The sequence below is a fragment of the Nematolebias whitei genome, chromosome 7 (genome assembly GCF_014905685.2).
Source record: "Nematolebias whitei isolate Nwh7 chromosome 7, NemWhi1, whole genome shotgun sequence".
Taxonomy (NCBI): domain Eukaryota; kingdom Metazoa; phylum Chordata; class Actinopteri; order Cyprinodontiformes; family Rivulidae; genus Nematolebias; species Nematolebias whitei.
Window position 1 is genome coordinate 45,038,410 of NC_056504.1, and position 17,010 is coordinate 45,055,419.

The 17,010-nt window shown below is 37.8% G+C and overlaps 1 protein-coding gene across 1 annotated transcript in view; it reads left to right on the forward strand.

Annotated features, from left to right (window-relative positions):
- Positions 1-7,570, forward strand: part of camk1b (calcium/calmodulin-dependent protein kinase Ib) — a 54,935-nt gene extending 47,365 nt beyond the window's left edge. Inside the window, exons 6-12 of the mRNA XM_037678960.1 lie at positions 3,535-3,661; positions 3,813-3,888; positions 4,569-4,681; positions 4,884-4,962; positions 5,118-5,205; positions 6,400-6,508; positions 6,599-7,570. Coding sequence (XP_037534888.1) covers positions 3,535-3,661; positions 3,813-3,888; positions 4,569-4,681; positions 4,884-4,962; positions 5,118-5,205; positions 6,400-6,508; positions 6,599-6,639 — 633 coding nt within the window. The 3' untranslated portion in view covers positions 6,640-7,570. The remainder of the gene's footprint in view (positions 1-3,534; positions 3,662-3,812; positions 3,889-4,568; positions 4,682-4,883; positions 4,963-5,117; positions 5,206-6,399; positions 6,509-6,598) is intronic.
- The last annotated feature ends 9,440 nt before the right edge of the window (positions 7,571-17,010 follow it).

The window sequence follows — 17,010 nt, forward strand, 5'->3', positions numbered from 1 at the left end:
CACTGTGTCCATAAGTCCTCACTAGTCAAGCATCAAAAATCTGGTGCAGATCGGACGATATATCACTGAGATATAACAGTTTGATTAACCTAGGGGGCGCACTTGAGTCAAAAGTAAAACCACCATACCATTGCGTGTTTAAGTGCTTACTTATCACACACCAAAAATATGGTCCACATCGGATGACATATCACTGAGATATAACAGTTTGAATAATCTAGGGGGCGCACTTGAGTCAAATATTAAACAACAAAACTAAAATGTCCATCAGCTCTCAGTAATGATGCACCCAAAATCTGGTCCAGATCGGATGACATATCACTGAGATATAACAGTTTGAATAATCTAGGGGGCGCACTTGAGTCAAATTTTAAACAACACTAACAATGTGTTTAGACATGGTCACACATTATGCCATAAAAATCTGGTGCAGATCGGATGATATATCATTGAGATATAAGGGTTGGAATATTATAGGGGGCGCTCTAGAGTCAAAAGTTAAAAAACATTACTAGTGTGTCCATCAGGGCTACTTAATAATATACCAAAAATCTGGTACAGATCGGACGATATATCATTGAGATATAACTGTTGCAAGATTGTAGGGGGCGCTATAGAGTCAAAATTTAAAAAACATTACTACTATGTCCACCAGGGCTAAATAATAATACACCATAAATTTGGTGCAGATCGGCTGATATATCACTGAGACAAAACAGTTTGAATAATGTAGGGGGCGCCCTTGAGTCAAATATTAAACAACAAAACTAAAATGTCCATCAGTTCTCAGTAATGACACACCAAAAATCTGGTTCAGATCGGATGTTGTATCACTGAGATATAACTGTAAGAAGAATGTAGGTGGCGCTGTGGAGGTTCTTGGCCACTTATCATGGAAACCTGTTCAGAGGTGGATAATGATCAATCATAGTGATTTTGGTTCACCTGGGCTCAAATCTGTGCAATTTAGAGCCAAACGTATTGCAACGGCGTCACTTTTTAATTCGCCATGGCGCCACGCCCACATTCTCCAGCTATAACTGTTTTGTTGTTTAAATCAAGTCAGACCATGTTATCTGTCTTCTAACACAGGATCATCCTGATTATGTCAAGGGTGTCAAAGAAGGAGCGTTCCAATAAAAAAAAGTCACTTCCTGTTCTGAGGGGGCGGGGCTTTGATGACGTCACAATATGACCTCAGGGTATCGTCGGGCATGGGAGAGGGATGACTCATGCCAAATTTGGTGCAAATCTGTCATTCAAGTTGAAAGTTATAACGTTTGGAAATTTATGGCGTGAAGCTCAACTTTGAGGCCTGGCCACGCCCCTTTAACAAAACGAAACCGAAAGCTTTTGATAACTTTTACTCTCCAATGTCTTAAGGACCTAATAACCAAGTTTTAAGTCAATCCTTCAAAATCCCTAGGAGGAGTTCGTTAAAATTCGCCGTTAAAAACGCCCAAAAATTAACCTTTGACCCAAAATGGCCGACTTCCTCTTGGTTTTGGACCGGAGCGCCAAGAGACTTTTTCATAGGTCCTGAGAAGATACACATGTTCACCGAGTTTCAGATTTATCGGTCGAAAAACGGCTCGGGGCTGAAGTTTTAAAATATTCTAGGGGGCGCTAGAGAGGCTATTGCGCAATCATCATTGTTTCCTGTTCAAGGGGCGGGCAATGATCGATCATAGTGATTTTCATGAACCTCGGATCAAATCTGTGGAATTCAGAGCCAAACGTATTGTAACGGCGTCACTTCTGACTTCTCCACGCCGCCACGCCCACATCCTCCAGGGGAAACGCTTTGCGCTTCAATGCAAGTCAGTCCAACTTGTTATCTGCCTTCTGACACAGGATCATCCTGATTGGGTCAAGAGTGTCAGGGAGGGAGCATTCCAAGCAAAAAAAGTCACTTCCTGTTCTCAGGGGGCGGGGCTTTGATGACGTCACAATATGACATCAGGGTATCGTCGGGCATGGGACAGAAATGAGTCATGCCAAATTTGGTGCAATTCTGTCTTTCAATGTGAAAGTTATAACGTTTGGAAATTTATGGCGTGAAGCTCAACTTTGAGGCCTGGCCCCGCCCCCTCAACATGCGTCAATTTGCACCGTTTTGATAACTTTAGGTCCCCCATGCCTAATGAGCAAAATGGCGAAGGTTTGAAACCGATTGAGCGAAATCCCTAGGAGGAGTTCGTTCAAATTCGCCGTGTACGAAAAGTGAAAAACGTCCAAAATTGACCCTTTGACCCAAAATGGCCGACTTCCTGTTGGGTTTAAGGCATACCTCCAAGAGACTTTTTTTCATGATTCGGTGGGTTCTACATATGTACCAAATTTCAGCTCTCTAGGACTTACCAGTTGTCATATCTCACGTTAGGGGGCGCTGTAGAGCAGTTTGGCCACGCCCACTTTTGGTTCCATTATCATACTACTATTTCTCGCGGGGGACAATTTTGGGTAAAGTTTGGCTAGGTTTCCAATATGTTAACCCCTCCAAATAAGCGTTTCAAAGCGGAAGAGAATTATAATAATAATAATAATAAACAGCACAATTACAATAGGCCTTCGCAGCGCTTTGCTGCTCGGGCCTAATAATAATTTCACTTAGGGTGCCCCCTAGTGGTCTCGTGGCCCTAAGCAGCCGCTTAGTTTGCTTATGCCTTGGGCCGGCCCTGTTGCTGCAGAGTACGACCGCAATTTGAATTAATATTCAAACCGTCCAGAAGGCTGCAAAGTTCAGAGCTTGATGGTTATCTTGCTGGTGCTACAGACACTATGGAGCTCCTGCTCTCCTAAGAAGCTCTCTCTGAAGCTGAATTCAGCTCTGCATCTGCTGCATGTGAACGACTTTAGTTGTGCTGGGCTACTCTTCACAGCCAAACGAAGCCGCATGGGCTCTAGAAAACCAGCTCCTGCTGACACAGAACAAAAGGTTCAGAAAGTGAAGGGTGACAGAAATGTCAGAGTTTAAGACTCTTACCGCCTGTTGTTCGCAGTGTATTTGTAAAAGTTTTAACTGTTGTACGCCGGTTCAAAAACATTTTTGTCTTTCTTTTAACAAAAAAAAAAAAATCCTACTTTATCTACAATTGTTTACACAAGAAATGGCCTTAGTGTAGTTTTTCTACTTTATTATTTGTCTGAGAAATGTGCTTTGAATGTACCCATTATATACAGTAAATCAAACTGAATGGCTTTTATTAACACAATAAAACAATTGGTTTAAAAAGTAATTAATACTCTGAGTAGTTTTTGAGAAGATCACTTTGTACTTTTACTTAAGTATTTTTATAACTTGTAACCGAGTACAATTTAAGCAGAGTAACAGTACTTGAGTACAACTCTTTCCACCTCTGTTTGTTCTATGAAACACACGTGCGTGTTTTTCAAGGAAGTGATTGATGGTAAACAAATAGATGCTTTAGTTGTTTCTGCTTGTTGTTTTAACAAAATGTAGTTTTGTTGACTGTTCTCTCTGTCGAATGATTAATTACTTCCTGGCTTTTCTGCCGGTCCATCCACTTCCAGCCAGAGAATTTACTGTACGACACCATAGACGAAGACTCCAAGATCATGATCAGCGACTTTGGTCTGTCTAAAATTGAAGGCTCTGGCAGTGTGATGTCAACAGCCTGCGGGACGCCCGGATATGTTGGTAAATGATCAGATACTGCTTTAAAACGAGTCAAACCATTTCAGATGTTGAGCATGTAGAGTTGTCACAGCGACACAGTTTAAATGTGAAATATGTGCAGTAAGTTTCAGTGTGGTCTCTGATCCGTGTCCTGTTTTTTTTTGTTTTTAAGCCCCTGAAGTTTTGGCACAGAAACCTTACAGTAAAGCAGTGGACTGCTGGTCTATTGGTGTCATTGCATACATTCTGTAAGTTCATGTTTAAAGTCGTTCTTACTCGTTAAAACTCTTTTCTGTCTTTAAAACTTAGCAAAGATAAAGTAGTTGAACTTTTTTCTGATCGGATGCAATGTTTCAGTGCAATTTAAAACTTTCAAGTCTGACACAGTATGAATTTTAACGCTAACATTTTCAGGATTCACAATTAATGATAAAATATAAGAAACATAAAGGAAAATATTTACAATGGAAACTCACATCTTGTTTTTTTTTTAAATTTTTTATATATATAGAAAACTATCTGGCTTTGGTCACTTTAAGTGGGTTAATACTATCCCAATGTCATCCAAAAAAGTTATTTGTTTTTGTGAAAACAATATTTTTCAAATATTTTAAACCATATATTTGATGAATATTTGTACAGCCAGCTTATGAAATCATAAAAGACTGCCATTGTGTAATGCTCTTTTTAAGCATGAAACATTATTGTTGCAGGGTTCTTGTGAGATGTGGCACTTTACATAACCTTTAGGGTTGTTGCTGCTGGTATGAAACAAACATTTTAAATTAATATAAGTTGTTTAAACAATTCAATCTCTCAGTTACAGCATATAAAATAATGAATATGATGAATAAGATGCAATGAATAAAACTTGTAGCATGCTGTGGGTCAGACGTCCTGTTTACCTGTGCTCTCCTCCGTCTTCCAGCTTGTGTGGATATCCTCCTTTCTATGATGAAAATGATGCCAAACTGTTTGAGCAGATCCTGAAGGCAGAATATGAGTTTGACTCTCCATACTGGGATGACATCTCTGACTCTGGTAGTGCAGATATTAAATATTGTTCATTGTTATAAAGCCTTGAGCCTGACTTTTTAAAGCTATAATTTTTTGTGCCATGTAACCATAGAAAAGTTAACATTAAATATCAATGTGACTGAAGCAAGCTTAATCCACACTTGTTGGCTTGTTTAAACATTAGAGTTCCAGCATAAATAGTCAAACTTTTTTTTTTTTATTGCAGCTAAAGATTTCATAGTTCACCTGATGGCGAAAAGCCCGACTGAACGCTACACCTGTGAGCAGGCTCTGCAGCACCCCTGGTATGGCTCTTGTACTTCGGTTACAATTATTATTATTACCCTCTCTGTTGTAAAGCCTCAGTGAACCTGAAGTCTCCGGCTTTAAATTATATTTTTCTTTAGTTCATTGTAAATGTATGATTCCTGCTCACTAACACTTCCTGTCCTTCTGTTAGGATTGCCGGGGATACCGCCCTGGACAAGAACATTCACGAGTCTGTCAGTGCACAGATAAAGAAAAATTTTGCAAAGAGCAAGTGGAAGGCAAGTCAGACTCAGTTTACAAAAGACCATTTTGATTTTTTGTCTTTGTAGTAAAACCGGAAGAGTTGGCAGCTTCGTTTTAGCTACAAGTTTTCTCCAAATGCTGGACTCAATGTGCTGCTTGTTATGCTCCAATTGTGTGAAAGCTTATGAAGCATTCACACAATTTTGTTCCGGTTCAGCTTCTTTCAGCTTCCTTGTGCGGATTTAAACTTCATCCTGCTAATTTCAGCTTGTTATGCTCCTTTCAGCTGATTTCTGCAAGTTTCAGCTACTATGACGCTTTGTGCTAATTTGAGCTTTTTCAGCTAATTTTGACATTTGCTGCACTCGTTTCAACTTTTTCCAGCCTAATTCAGCAAAAATGTGCTCTCTTTCCACTTATTGTAATTTAAGATTCTTTCTGCTTTTTTAGCTACTTTTCAGCTATTTTTTTTGATAATTTCAGCTTTTTTATGCTAATTTCTGGTTCTTTCAGCAAACATGTTCTTTTTTCCTTTTTATGCCAATTTAAGCTTGTTCTACCTTTTCAGCCACTTTTTTTGTAGCATATTTAGCTAATGTCATCCGTTTTCAGATAAATTCAAGTTTTTTGCAGTAATTTCTGCTACTTTCAGCCTAATTAACTTATCTCTGCTAATTTCAGCTTGTTATGCTCCTTTCAGCTTTTTTCGGCTTCTTTTAGCTTTTTCTGCTATTTCAGTTATTTTTTAGCTGTTTTGTGCTAAATTAGCTTTTTCAACTAATTCCACTTTATTAATTAATATATATTTTTTAGCTCATTTCAGCTCCTTTCACTTCCTTTTGGTAGTTTAAGCCTCTGCTTTTGCAGCTACTTTTCAGCCTTTTTTTTGGCTAGATTCAGCTTTTTAAATTTCCCAATTTAAGTGCTCATTTCTGTTTATGTAAACCTAATTCAGAAAATATGTGTTCTTTCTGCTTTCTTTCACTAACTTAGTCTTGTTCTTCCATTTCAGCTACATTTCAGTATGTTTTTAGCTAATTTAAGCGTTTTTTCAGCAAATTCTTCAGCAGTAAGCATTCACACTGCATTTTAGCTGGACATTTGATTTCTCTAGTTTTATTTTTTAATTATTATTAAAAGAATTAGAGATTTGTTCTAACCGCAGAACCTGAGACTAGACAAGACGTGAGATTTTGTTGCTGATGGATCCTGTGGTTTCTCCTCTGCAGCAAGCGTTCAATGCCACTGCAGTGATTCGTCACATGAGGCGTCTCCAGCTGAGCACTGGTATGGAGGGGCCCAGCCCCCCTCACCTGCTGATGCCAGAGGAAGATCCAGGTACCAGCTGGTGGCAGAGGAATCTGTTTATTCATCTAATTCTGACTGAACTGAGCACTAATATAAAATGTTTCTCTCTCCATCTCTTAGAGGCGTGCACCCTCCGCTGCCACCTGAACAGCAGTGTGTGATACACAACCTGCTTCATGTACGCATAGATCCCCAAATCACTTTCCAGTTTTAACTTCCTCAGTGGGTCCAGAGGCACCACCATCTCCTCCTCCTTTGTCTGGCTGGGAATACAGCGTCATTCCAACCTGTCGCCTGCAGGGGGAGCAAGACTGTTGAGCCTGGGAGGGAAGGACAAAGTTTGAAAAGGAGGTGGAGGAAGACTTGGTATTAATCATGATGCAGCAGAGTGGGTTTTTTCCTTTTTTTGAATGAGATGAAATGGATACCATGGTAGGAGAGTACACAACCTCCCCCACGTTTGTGTTGAGATGGAGGGGTTGTTTTTACAAGAGCAGGGCAGAACTCGTTGGACTATTTTTTTTTTAAATTCAGCCTGGTTCTTTGTTGGTTTTATCGTTTTGTATACATTTGTGTTGCGTCATTTGCTTCCTACTTTTAAGCTCAACTCTGTGTCTGCATGATCAGGAAGGGGGCAGTTTCCCCATTGCATGATTTATCCTTAAACTTCACTGTTGCAGAAATGCCGCGTCGCATTAAAGAGCGAGCGTTGTTCAATGGTTGAATTGGCAAATTTTACATCTTCAAGAGGATCAGCAACGGAGCAGATTTATTTAATGAACATGACATTTACTCGCTATGTAGCCTTTCTTGTGGAATTATAATGTTTCCATGCAGTGGTTCTGCCTCCTGGGAAGAAAAAGGCTTTAATTTGTCGTTTTTTTTAAACTCTAAACTTCTTTAACAAAAGATTAATTCTTGTCTAAGGTGCCTTTAGGAAGGATTTATTGGTGGTAGCTTGTTTAAATATGGGGACTACTTCCTGTAACATTATATTTTTGTATGTCTTGTTAGGTTAAATTGCAATTTTAGTGTATTTTTTATACAGCTTAACTGTTATAGCCGCAGCTTGCATAATTGTAAAAATATTTTCAGGCAGTTCAGATGTAAAATCATCTACAGAGTTCTTAAAATCTTGTATTTGCAAACGTATCTCCAAACGTCTTTGACAGATCTGAAATAAGTAAGAAAAAAATCTTATTCTATCATCATCATAAATAATCCTTCTCCACAATAAACTTGGTGTACATATTTTTATAAACAAAACTGCTTAAAAACCTGATAATATGCATCAGATTGACTCGATCCATTATAGTTTACACACATTTTTATATGTTCGTATCGAGCTTATTTTCTTTATGTTTGTTTTTTATTGATTTTGCTCCCTTTAAAATAATTTGCTGGTGTTGGTTCTTTTTCCTGTGACTCGCATTTCTTTTTTAAATTCATATTAATTTCTAGAGTCCTATTTATCAGACATTTTGCACCAGTTTTTTTTTTTTTTGTCTGAGTTTGTTGCTGTAAATGAAGTGGGTGTTTCTGAGCTCTCAGTAAAAATAAGTTTCTTCCTTTAGTGTGAACTTCATTCACTCAATTTGTTCTTTTTATTTAAATATTTTAGCTTATTTCGACTCCTCCATCTCTGATTCTTCAGTATTTGGTTCTGCTACACTGAGTGGCTTTAAAAGGAGAGATTTGACTCTAATCTTTTACTCTCTAATTGATTCAAAATCATGCAGACAAATAAAAAGCAAAAGTATTTTACAATTCTTTAAACAGGTTAAAGAAGCTTTATTGTGCTGCTTAAAAAAAAAAAGGTATCTTTGAGCTTTATTGTGCAGTTTTGTTGGGTGGTGGTTCTGTGTTTGGACAGTAATGCAAATGGTAAATCAAAACTAAAGTGCATTTAATAGTCATTATTTTTCCAGAAAAATGTTCTGTGAGTTGTTTGTCCTGAAATACTTTCTAACAGAGAAACTAAAAATATGTGGATGTTTGAAAGGAGCCAGTCTTATCATTTTTAGCAGATTCTATAATATATTTAAATCTCCTGATAAAATTTGGACAAATTTCCCCAAAAAACATTCATTTTTGACTGAATTCTTTCTTTTTTTTTGCCAACTGATGATTACTTTCACTAAAGTTAATGAAGTGAAATGTTTTCCTACAGAAATAACAAATAAATTCAACCATTAAAATAAGATAAGTTCATAACTGTGACCAGATTTAAACGCTGACGCTACTGAAAGATTAAAAACTGGTTAGCATGTGTCTTACTCGCTGATTACTCATCTATATTAGAAGGAAACAGGCTTTAAGGGCTGCCAGACAGCTGCAGCGTTAACATTTGAATTGGTAATAAACACGTTCCTCTAAACTTTACATCAGTCTGAAGGAAGGCATTTAGAGCATTTATTTCTTCCTTTGCTCTTTATTGCTTTTAGAGAATTAACCATTTTGTGCTGAGATCTGTTGTACAAAGAAGTATTTGTACTGTAAACCTGTTGCCTTTTAATAAATACTGTTTGGGCCTATAGCATCCAATGTAAAAACAAATGTAATGCACAACGAGCTTTTAAAGATGACTACTGTTTAATGTGAAAGTCAGTGAGTTGGATCATTTTCTGCTTGCTTGGAACACATTTGTCATGGATACCTAAATTAAAGTCCCATCTATGCATTATGTGTCTCAGGTCATTTGTGAAAAGAAGAATAAAAATCATATAGCATTGTAAATCATTGATTAAAACAAGCTAAGCACAGTTTTAACACATGCAGATCAGCTTTTAATGTGTAAATGATTTGATTTGCAAGGAGCTGATGTGTCTGAAAGCAGCACAAGAGGATGAAGATGGTTGCACATGAAGCAATAGTGTTATCAGGCAGTTGCTGGAGCGTTCAGTGAGTGAAGGCCAGCACACACAAAGGATGCCTCAGACATATTAATAGTTTCGGTATAGGCTGTAACGTGTCACGTGGTTTCAGCATGCCGGCAGGTAAAACGCAGACATATGACAAACAGACTACGTGTTTACACCCAGAGCTGTATAGAGCTGCCCTACAGCTTGTATGTCTATGGTGCTGGTCACGCTCACAGACGGGGTCAGATGTGATACAACAGTTGTATGATGGTCTTGCATTGAATCACTGCTTGTATCCAGATCAGGCCACACTCTGACCATCTGTACTGCCAGTGCCATTTTATATTTGATCTTATGTTATATTCATCAGAGTACAGTGACGTGACCGCTCCACATGTGCAGTTTGGTATAATTTATTTATAATTTATAGCATTCCATCTGGGTGTTTAACTCGTTTCTGACAGTGTCTCATGAAAATAAGATGGTTTCTTTCCATTTCTGGAAACAAATTTTTAGAGGTATTCTGAAGATTCATGTGAGAGCTGATTCATCATTCACACTATTGTTATCCAGATAATTTTTTTTTTTTAAAGAAAACTACTTTTGCAAACTTTATGCAATTTTACCCAATTATAGATCAAAATGTTCAGATCATTCTGGAGATGGGTGCCATGGCATTAGCTTTGTGTGTGTGTGTGTTTCATCATTTTCAATTTTATACATTTTCTCACCAATGCAGTGAGAGCTCTTCAATTCCTGAAAAAAACAAAACATTGTCATCTTCTTCAGCAAACGCACTATTTTTGTCTTCTTATTCCACTTCCAGCTTTCATTCTGCTACTTATGCTGTATCTGCTACTGCTGTTTATTTCTAAACTAATTTTGTGCAACTTTGACTTTTTAGATAGTTTGCTTATTTTAATTATAGGCTTTTGCCATTTTTGTCTTCTTATTTTTATTTTTAACTAACATTATTCTTCTATCTTTAACACGTAAGCAAATTCTAAAGGCTGCACAGAAGACTGTTGGAGTCAGCCTCCCCACCGTCACAGACATCTACACCTCTAGATGCAGGAAGAGGGCCACCTGCATCATGGAGGACTCCACTCACCCAGCACACACACTCTTTGCCCCGCTCCCCTCAGGCAGGAGGTTGAGGAGCATTAAATGTAGAACCACTAGACTGAGGAACAGCTTCTACTCTGAAGCTACTCATCAATCCCTAATCAGGATAATCACTGTGAAAAAAATAAAATAAAAATCACTGTAATCGCCACTTTGTTGATATGTGCTGCTGAATGTCTGTGCTGCTGATTTATTTCATGTTGCTGTGTTTATTCTAACTTATCTGCTCACACAGACTCATGTTCGTGCTGCTGTTGTTGTTCGACCTATTGTTTTTGCACTATTAAGTGTTTAGCGTATTTCTTAGTTCATATCTTAGATCTCATTACTGTTTTTCTTTTACAATTTTCACTTTTGCTATTGTTGGATGTAACTGGGACCTGGTGTACACAATTTCGTTCCACCTCATGTACCACATGTGATGCAAATGACAATAAAGAACCTTGAACTTGACACTTCAACAGTCATTCAGTAGTCAGCATTCCCAGTGCTTTTTCACAGAAAATGCATTTTTCTAGTTTCAATAACTTTTTCTAAAAGTGAAATTCTGCTTCAGTTTACCTCCCTGAGATAAACCGAGTCTTGTGGCATAAAAAGATTTGTCGTGAGGGTTAATTTCATATTCGGCTACACGAGGACACTCGCGTCCTCTCCAAGGAATGCTGGGTAATTGTGGCTTGTGGCTTGGCTGCTGGAGGAGCCAGCGGACAGAGTAAAGAATGATGCGGTCGAGCCAGAACCAAGGGACTGGTTCCAAATAAAGAGGGAATTTACATGAATTATAAGGTACAGAGAGCTGAAAGAGGCAAATCAAAGTGGAAAAATTGAAGTGAGGCATAATCTTAGCCCCACGTTGAACAGTACACTAAAGCAAAATGGACCAGAAGACAATAAAAACACAGCTTGATAAAAACACAGCTATAAAATTTTAATTAGTTCACATCCTCCTCCAAGAATGTGCTCTCTCGCCTGCCTGGAATGTGAAACAGACGAGTCAAAAGATGAGCCAAAGCAACAACTGTGATGACAGACGCATCCTCAAGAGCTGTGGAAGATGAATTATCGAATTTAAACCTTACAGAAGCACAAAGAGCAAATTGCTGATGTAGAAGTGGGCAATAAGGCGCAACATAAACACATCTGCTGTCAATGTGAACCCAGTCTCATCAAACTATAGAACTGGCTTCAGAATACTTGTTAGAGGAAGTTATGCTACCTATATTACTGACAGATATTTATTCAGCACATCACAGAAAATGATAGTTTCGATCTTTTGATTTTGTTTCAGTAAAAAGTTTATGAAAAAAAAAACATCTTACCTGTTGTAGATATCAGTTTGAATGAGCTCAGTTTGGAGAAATTGAGTTTGACTTAGAGAGTACACAATTATTTACTCAGAATTCTGTGGTTACTAGATTACATGATGGCGGTACTTCCCATGTAACACTAAACCTAAACACTAAATTGTTGTTTCAAATTAACTACTATGACATTTTAAAGATCAAAATATGCTTAAAACGCAGTGGCAAACCGTGACTGTAAGTGTTAGGCTTTCAGTTTGGATGCAGTATTGTAACATTGCAATAAAGCGCTACCATTGAAGACACTATGAATTACATTATCCAGTTACATCACTATCTGTTCAGATTTACAATTCGGTGACAGGAAGTGCTTCTACTTACCAAGTACAACGTCTGACTTGTGGTGCCATTACTTTTACAGTCACTAACAACAACCTGAACATGAATGCAAACCCACCACTAAACAGAAAAACCAACGGGGACTGAAAACATACCCTGAAAAAGTCCACCCATTTCTGACCCAAAATTACCCAGAATGCCCTGCAGTTCACACCGTTCAAGTTCAAGTACAATTGGGGAGTGGTGGCGCAGACGTTAGAGAAGATTGGATTGTGATCGGAAAGTCGCAGGTTCAACTCCCGGTACTGTCAACATCAAAATGTGGGTGGAAAATGTGAAACACCCACACCTGCCTCCACCCTCATTTGCCACACCCTGGACCCATGAGCAAGGCTCTTAACCCCCAACATCTGCTCCCTAAACAGGTCTCTCTTGAAAATGAGTTCTCGTGGCTCAATGAGACCACCTGTATAAATAAAAGGGTAAATGAGAAAATGAAAAGTACAACATGGAATTTCAATAATTCACTCTGAAATTTGACATTAACCCACAGAACCGTTTCTGTAAAATGTAATCAGGAAATGAAACCAAAATATAACTAACATTGAAAATAATTAATATAAACGTCCATCCATTCATCTTTACCCACTTCTTCCTTTTCAGGTCACGGGGGTCACTGGTGCCCACGTCCAGCTATCACTGTGTGAGAGGCGGGGAACTGGGGTGACCTGCTCGCTGAGAGGCGGCAGCTCCACCAACTGCCCTCAATATAAAACTTAAATTTTATATTTAGACTTCTGTATGGATTTTTGAATTTACAGATGTAATTGAATGCATCACATGTCTTAACACGGTAAAAAAAAATGAACAAAAATTTAACAAAGCAATTTGCAAGGCCTTCCTGAAGGCTCAGAACCCCATAGTTTAGTCCCATCCACATTACATCAACATTATTCATTCAACCTTTATTTATACAGGTTAACCCCATTGAGCTTCAGGGACTCATTTACAAGAGATACCTGAATTTTAGTAAAGAGTGATGACGACAGTGGACAACAACGACAACATTAGACAATCATAAAGGATACAAATTTAATTTAGTTTTTAAATTTTTTATGATTGGTTAATGTTGTCAGTTATTTTAATAAATCATCAGCCTTCTCTAGTGATTGTGAAGTCCTAACCAATGAGAGAGCTCCTTCTGTTTCTGCCTGGAGACAAATATTTTAGTTAATCTGATTGGACAACTGTAGTTTCATGAATTAAAAAAAAGTTACTTGTCCATCAGCAAAGTAGTTTACAGAAAACAAGAAATAAGCAAAAAACGTATTAAAATTAAGAAAAACAACAGAAACAAACATTTTCAATAAGTTTTATTTAAAATTAATATTAAATAAAAAAAATTTAAATGTAAAAATGTATATGTTCTGAATTGTTGGGCCTTCCTTGCAAGTGTTGAAGGCCCAGATGGCGCCCATAAAATGGTGGAAATTATTTTAGTTCTTGTCCTTTCTTGGACTAGCCAGTAAATATTTTTATAAATCTTTTACAAGACTGCACTTCAAATAAAATAAGAACTATCCCTTTAAGTTGTTACATCTTACAGCTCCCTGAACAGTCCCAATAATCCTTCTTAAATGTTTGATAAAAAAAAAAAAAAAATCACATTTTGTAAAACTTTGTCAACAGTGTGTCAGCTGTTCAGTTTTCTTTTTAAGAATCAAAACCCTCACATCTCAGCTCAGCAGACGTTTACAAAATAGTTCTTGCTCATGAATACGTTCTGTCTGTGTATTATATTACATTAATAATGAAGATAAATTTCAGCTGTCTGCAAAGTATAAAGATACTTCAACAACTTGGAGCGAGAAGCAAATAACTCTTTAAAAAGGCTCACATTCATTTTCCACTTTCTGTCGGTGTTCAGATAACGGCTGAAATGATCTGCTTTATGTAGAGGGTAGAAGAACGGGCTCACGGCTCTTAAGTCTGTCAGCAGGAAGTTATTGAGGGAGTGTCTGTCAGTGCTCTCAGGAGGTCTGTGCGCCCGATATGTGTCGTCCATCACCACCTGTGCTGTCACACATGTGGGAGTCTTTACCAGAGATTTGAGCCTTTGACTTTTCTTCTATTGTTCAAGACCAAAAATAAAAAAGGTAAACACCTGAATCTGCTTGTATGTTTCTCAGTGAGGAAACAGGAAAAGTATTTTTTTTATTAGTTTCCTTAATTCAGAGAAAAAAAAAGCAAATAAAATGAAACCAATAAGTTTAATGAATGTTAAGAAGTGCACACGTTTCGTGCTTCACAAATTAATATGAATAAAACTTCCATCATCAAGGGACTGAGCAGGACATTTTTAAGACTTTTTGTTTTTGTAAGTAAAAAAAAAGTTAATATTTTCAGAACAAGTAATACATTAAACTTTTAAAATTAACCATTTTAGGAGGAAACTGCAATTTTAGCAAAGTATCGATTCTAAACGTGTACTGCTTTTTGGGTTAGTGGGTTTTAGTGGGAGGGCAGCACGGTGGCGCAACTGGTAGAGCTGCTGCCTCTCAGCAAGCAGGTCCCCGGTTCAAATCCCTGTCCGGGGGCCTTTCTGGGTGGAGTTTGCATGTTCTCTCCGTGCATCCGTGGGTTTTCTCCGGATACTCCGGTTTCCTCCCACAGACAAAAACATGCATGTTAGTCTGATTGGTAACCCTGAATTGTCCCTGGGTGAGAGAGTGAATGGTTGTTTGTCTCGTTTGTCTCTATGTGGCCCTGTGATGGACTTGCGACCCGTCCAGGGTGAACACCGCCCCTCGCACAGTGATTGCCGGACATGGGCACCAGCGACCCCCGTGACCCAAAATGGAAGAAGCGGGTAAAAGATAATGGATGGATGGGTTTCAGTGGAAAATTTTTAACAAAATCCCACTTAAAATAGAAAATAAATTAGATAAAAGTTTAGTTCTGATCAAAATGATGAGCTGATGTTCATCCGAAAGTGGACTGCTGCCATCTTTAAACTTCCATTCAAAAAACCTGTCCTGGCTCATGCAAACCAGATTTCTTGCACTTTGTCTTTTTACAATGCACAATTTTTTTAGAAACATTTTTATTATCAGTTCCAAAGGCAAACAAAAGCAGCAGCAGCAGCTAGCTGTAGCACTTCATGTTCAGCACAGTGCACATATCTGTATAAAGCCAAACCTCCTAATGTCTATAAAATTACAATCCTATAAAACCACTTTAAAATGTTTGAGGTTGGATGAAGACAGGAGTAATCAATCCACGTTGTTCTCAAAACTGCTCAGATTAGTCATGAGCTCATCAATCCCATCAGAATTAAAGTTTCATTTCTTCAAACTGAAGAGTTATCTAGAACAGGTAAGATATTTATTGCTGGTTAACATTTGTGCAAAACATATCAAAAGATCTGAACTATTTCTTTAAACAACCTCTGGGTGCAAACATACAAAAAGTAATTAAATACACACATCCTTTATAATGACATGATTCTGTTAATGGGCAAACCCACATGCAGGTAGAGGCAGGAGATTCAGGAGTAAAAAGTATAGTTACTTTTATTTTACAATAACAAAACAAAGACGGGGCAGTAAAAACTTGTGTTTGGGGAGGAGATGACAAACGTACAGAACATGAGGCTTTGAAAAGAAAATGCCCAAACACAGGAGGAGTGAAAAGACAGATTTTATACAGGACACTGACGAGACATGATGACAAACACCTGGTGTGATTAGAAACAGAGACATGTGTGACAGGAGCTGAACACAAGGGGGAGCACAGAAAAACACAGAAAACTTTTAAACCCCACACGCGACAGTTTTAACTAATTTAATCATGACCCTAAATTCAATTCAATTCAGTTCAATTTAATTAAATTCCATTTAACTCAATTCAGTTTATTTACAGAGGAGGAGGATGAGATTATTATTAGATTAGGAATGGAAATGCAGCAGTAGTGTTCTATAATGTGTTTGTTTTTATTAATTATTTTTTGTAAAAACTAACAGTTAAAAGAACACTGGTCCAATCTAGTATGTTTTATTATTTTCTTTTTTAACTATTTTCAGAGGTAACAGAGGAGAAGCAGCAGCGAGATGTGTCTGCTCCTGGACTGGACCCTGCGTTGTCAATCATTTGGAGGACTAATAAAATCAGGCAAATTTCTAGAAATGTGAAAATAAATGTGATTTCAAACTTAATCAGATGCTCTTTAATCTCTTGTATCTTTTCTTTTACTCACACTTGCCTTGAAGTTTATTGAAAAGGTCAGTTAAAGAAAGACCGAGGGATGGATTGCTTTTATTTGACATAAAGTAACAATCACAAAAAAATACACATTTCCATTCTGAGCTAATCTCTGCCATCTTCTCCTTAAATCTCACTTGAACGTTTGTTTGGAATACAGGTTAAAATAACCCCGAGCATCTTGGACAGATGTTTATTTTGGCCCAGAAGAGAAAAGGTTTTCTGTTCGACCCGTTCTACTCCCGTCGTGTCTCCGCCGTGCTGCAGGAGTAAAAAACAGGTTGTTTTAATTTGAACAAAAAGGGTCTGGAACAAAACGAAAAACTAGACTATGTGTTTTGAAAAGCCCCTCCATCGTTCACGCTGTGGAAATGAGTGATGTGCCGTTTGCAAACATTTCACCCGGAATGAGTCACTTTATCAGATCTCGGCAGGAAAAGGTGAATTTAACGAGATTGTTCTCCAAAATCACAGCCTGTAAACCTGAAACTACATTCCTAAACAACATATGGGATATATTTACAGAAAAACAATCTGGACTGAGTTCTGTAGGCCCAATCACAAAGGATCTGAAAGGAAAAACACATTAGTTTGTGAAATCTTCCAGACCCTCAGAGTCCAGAATGACCAAACAAACCAAAATTGG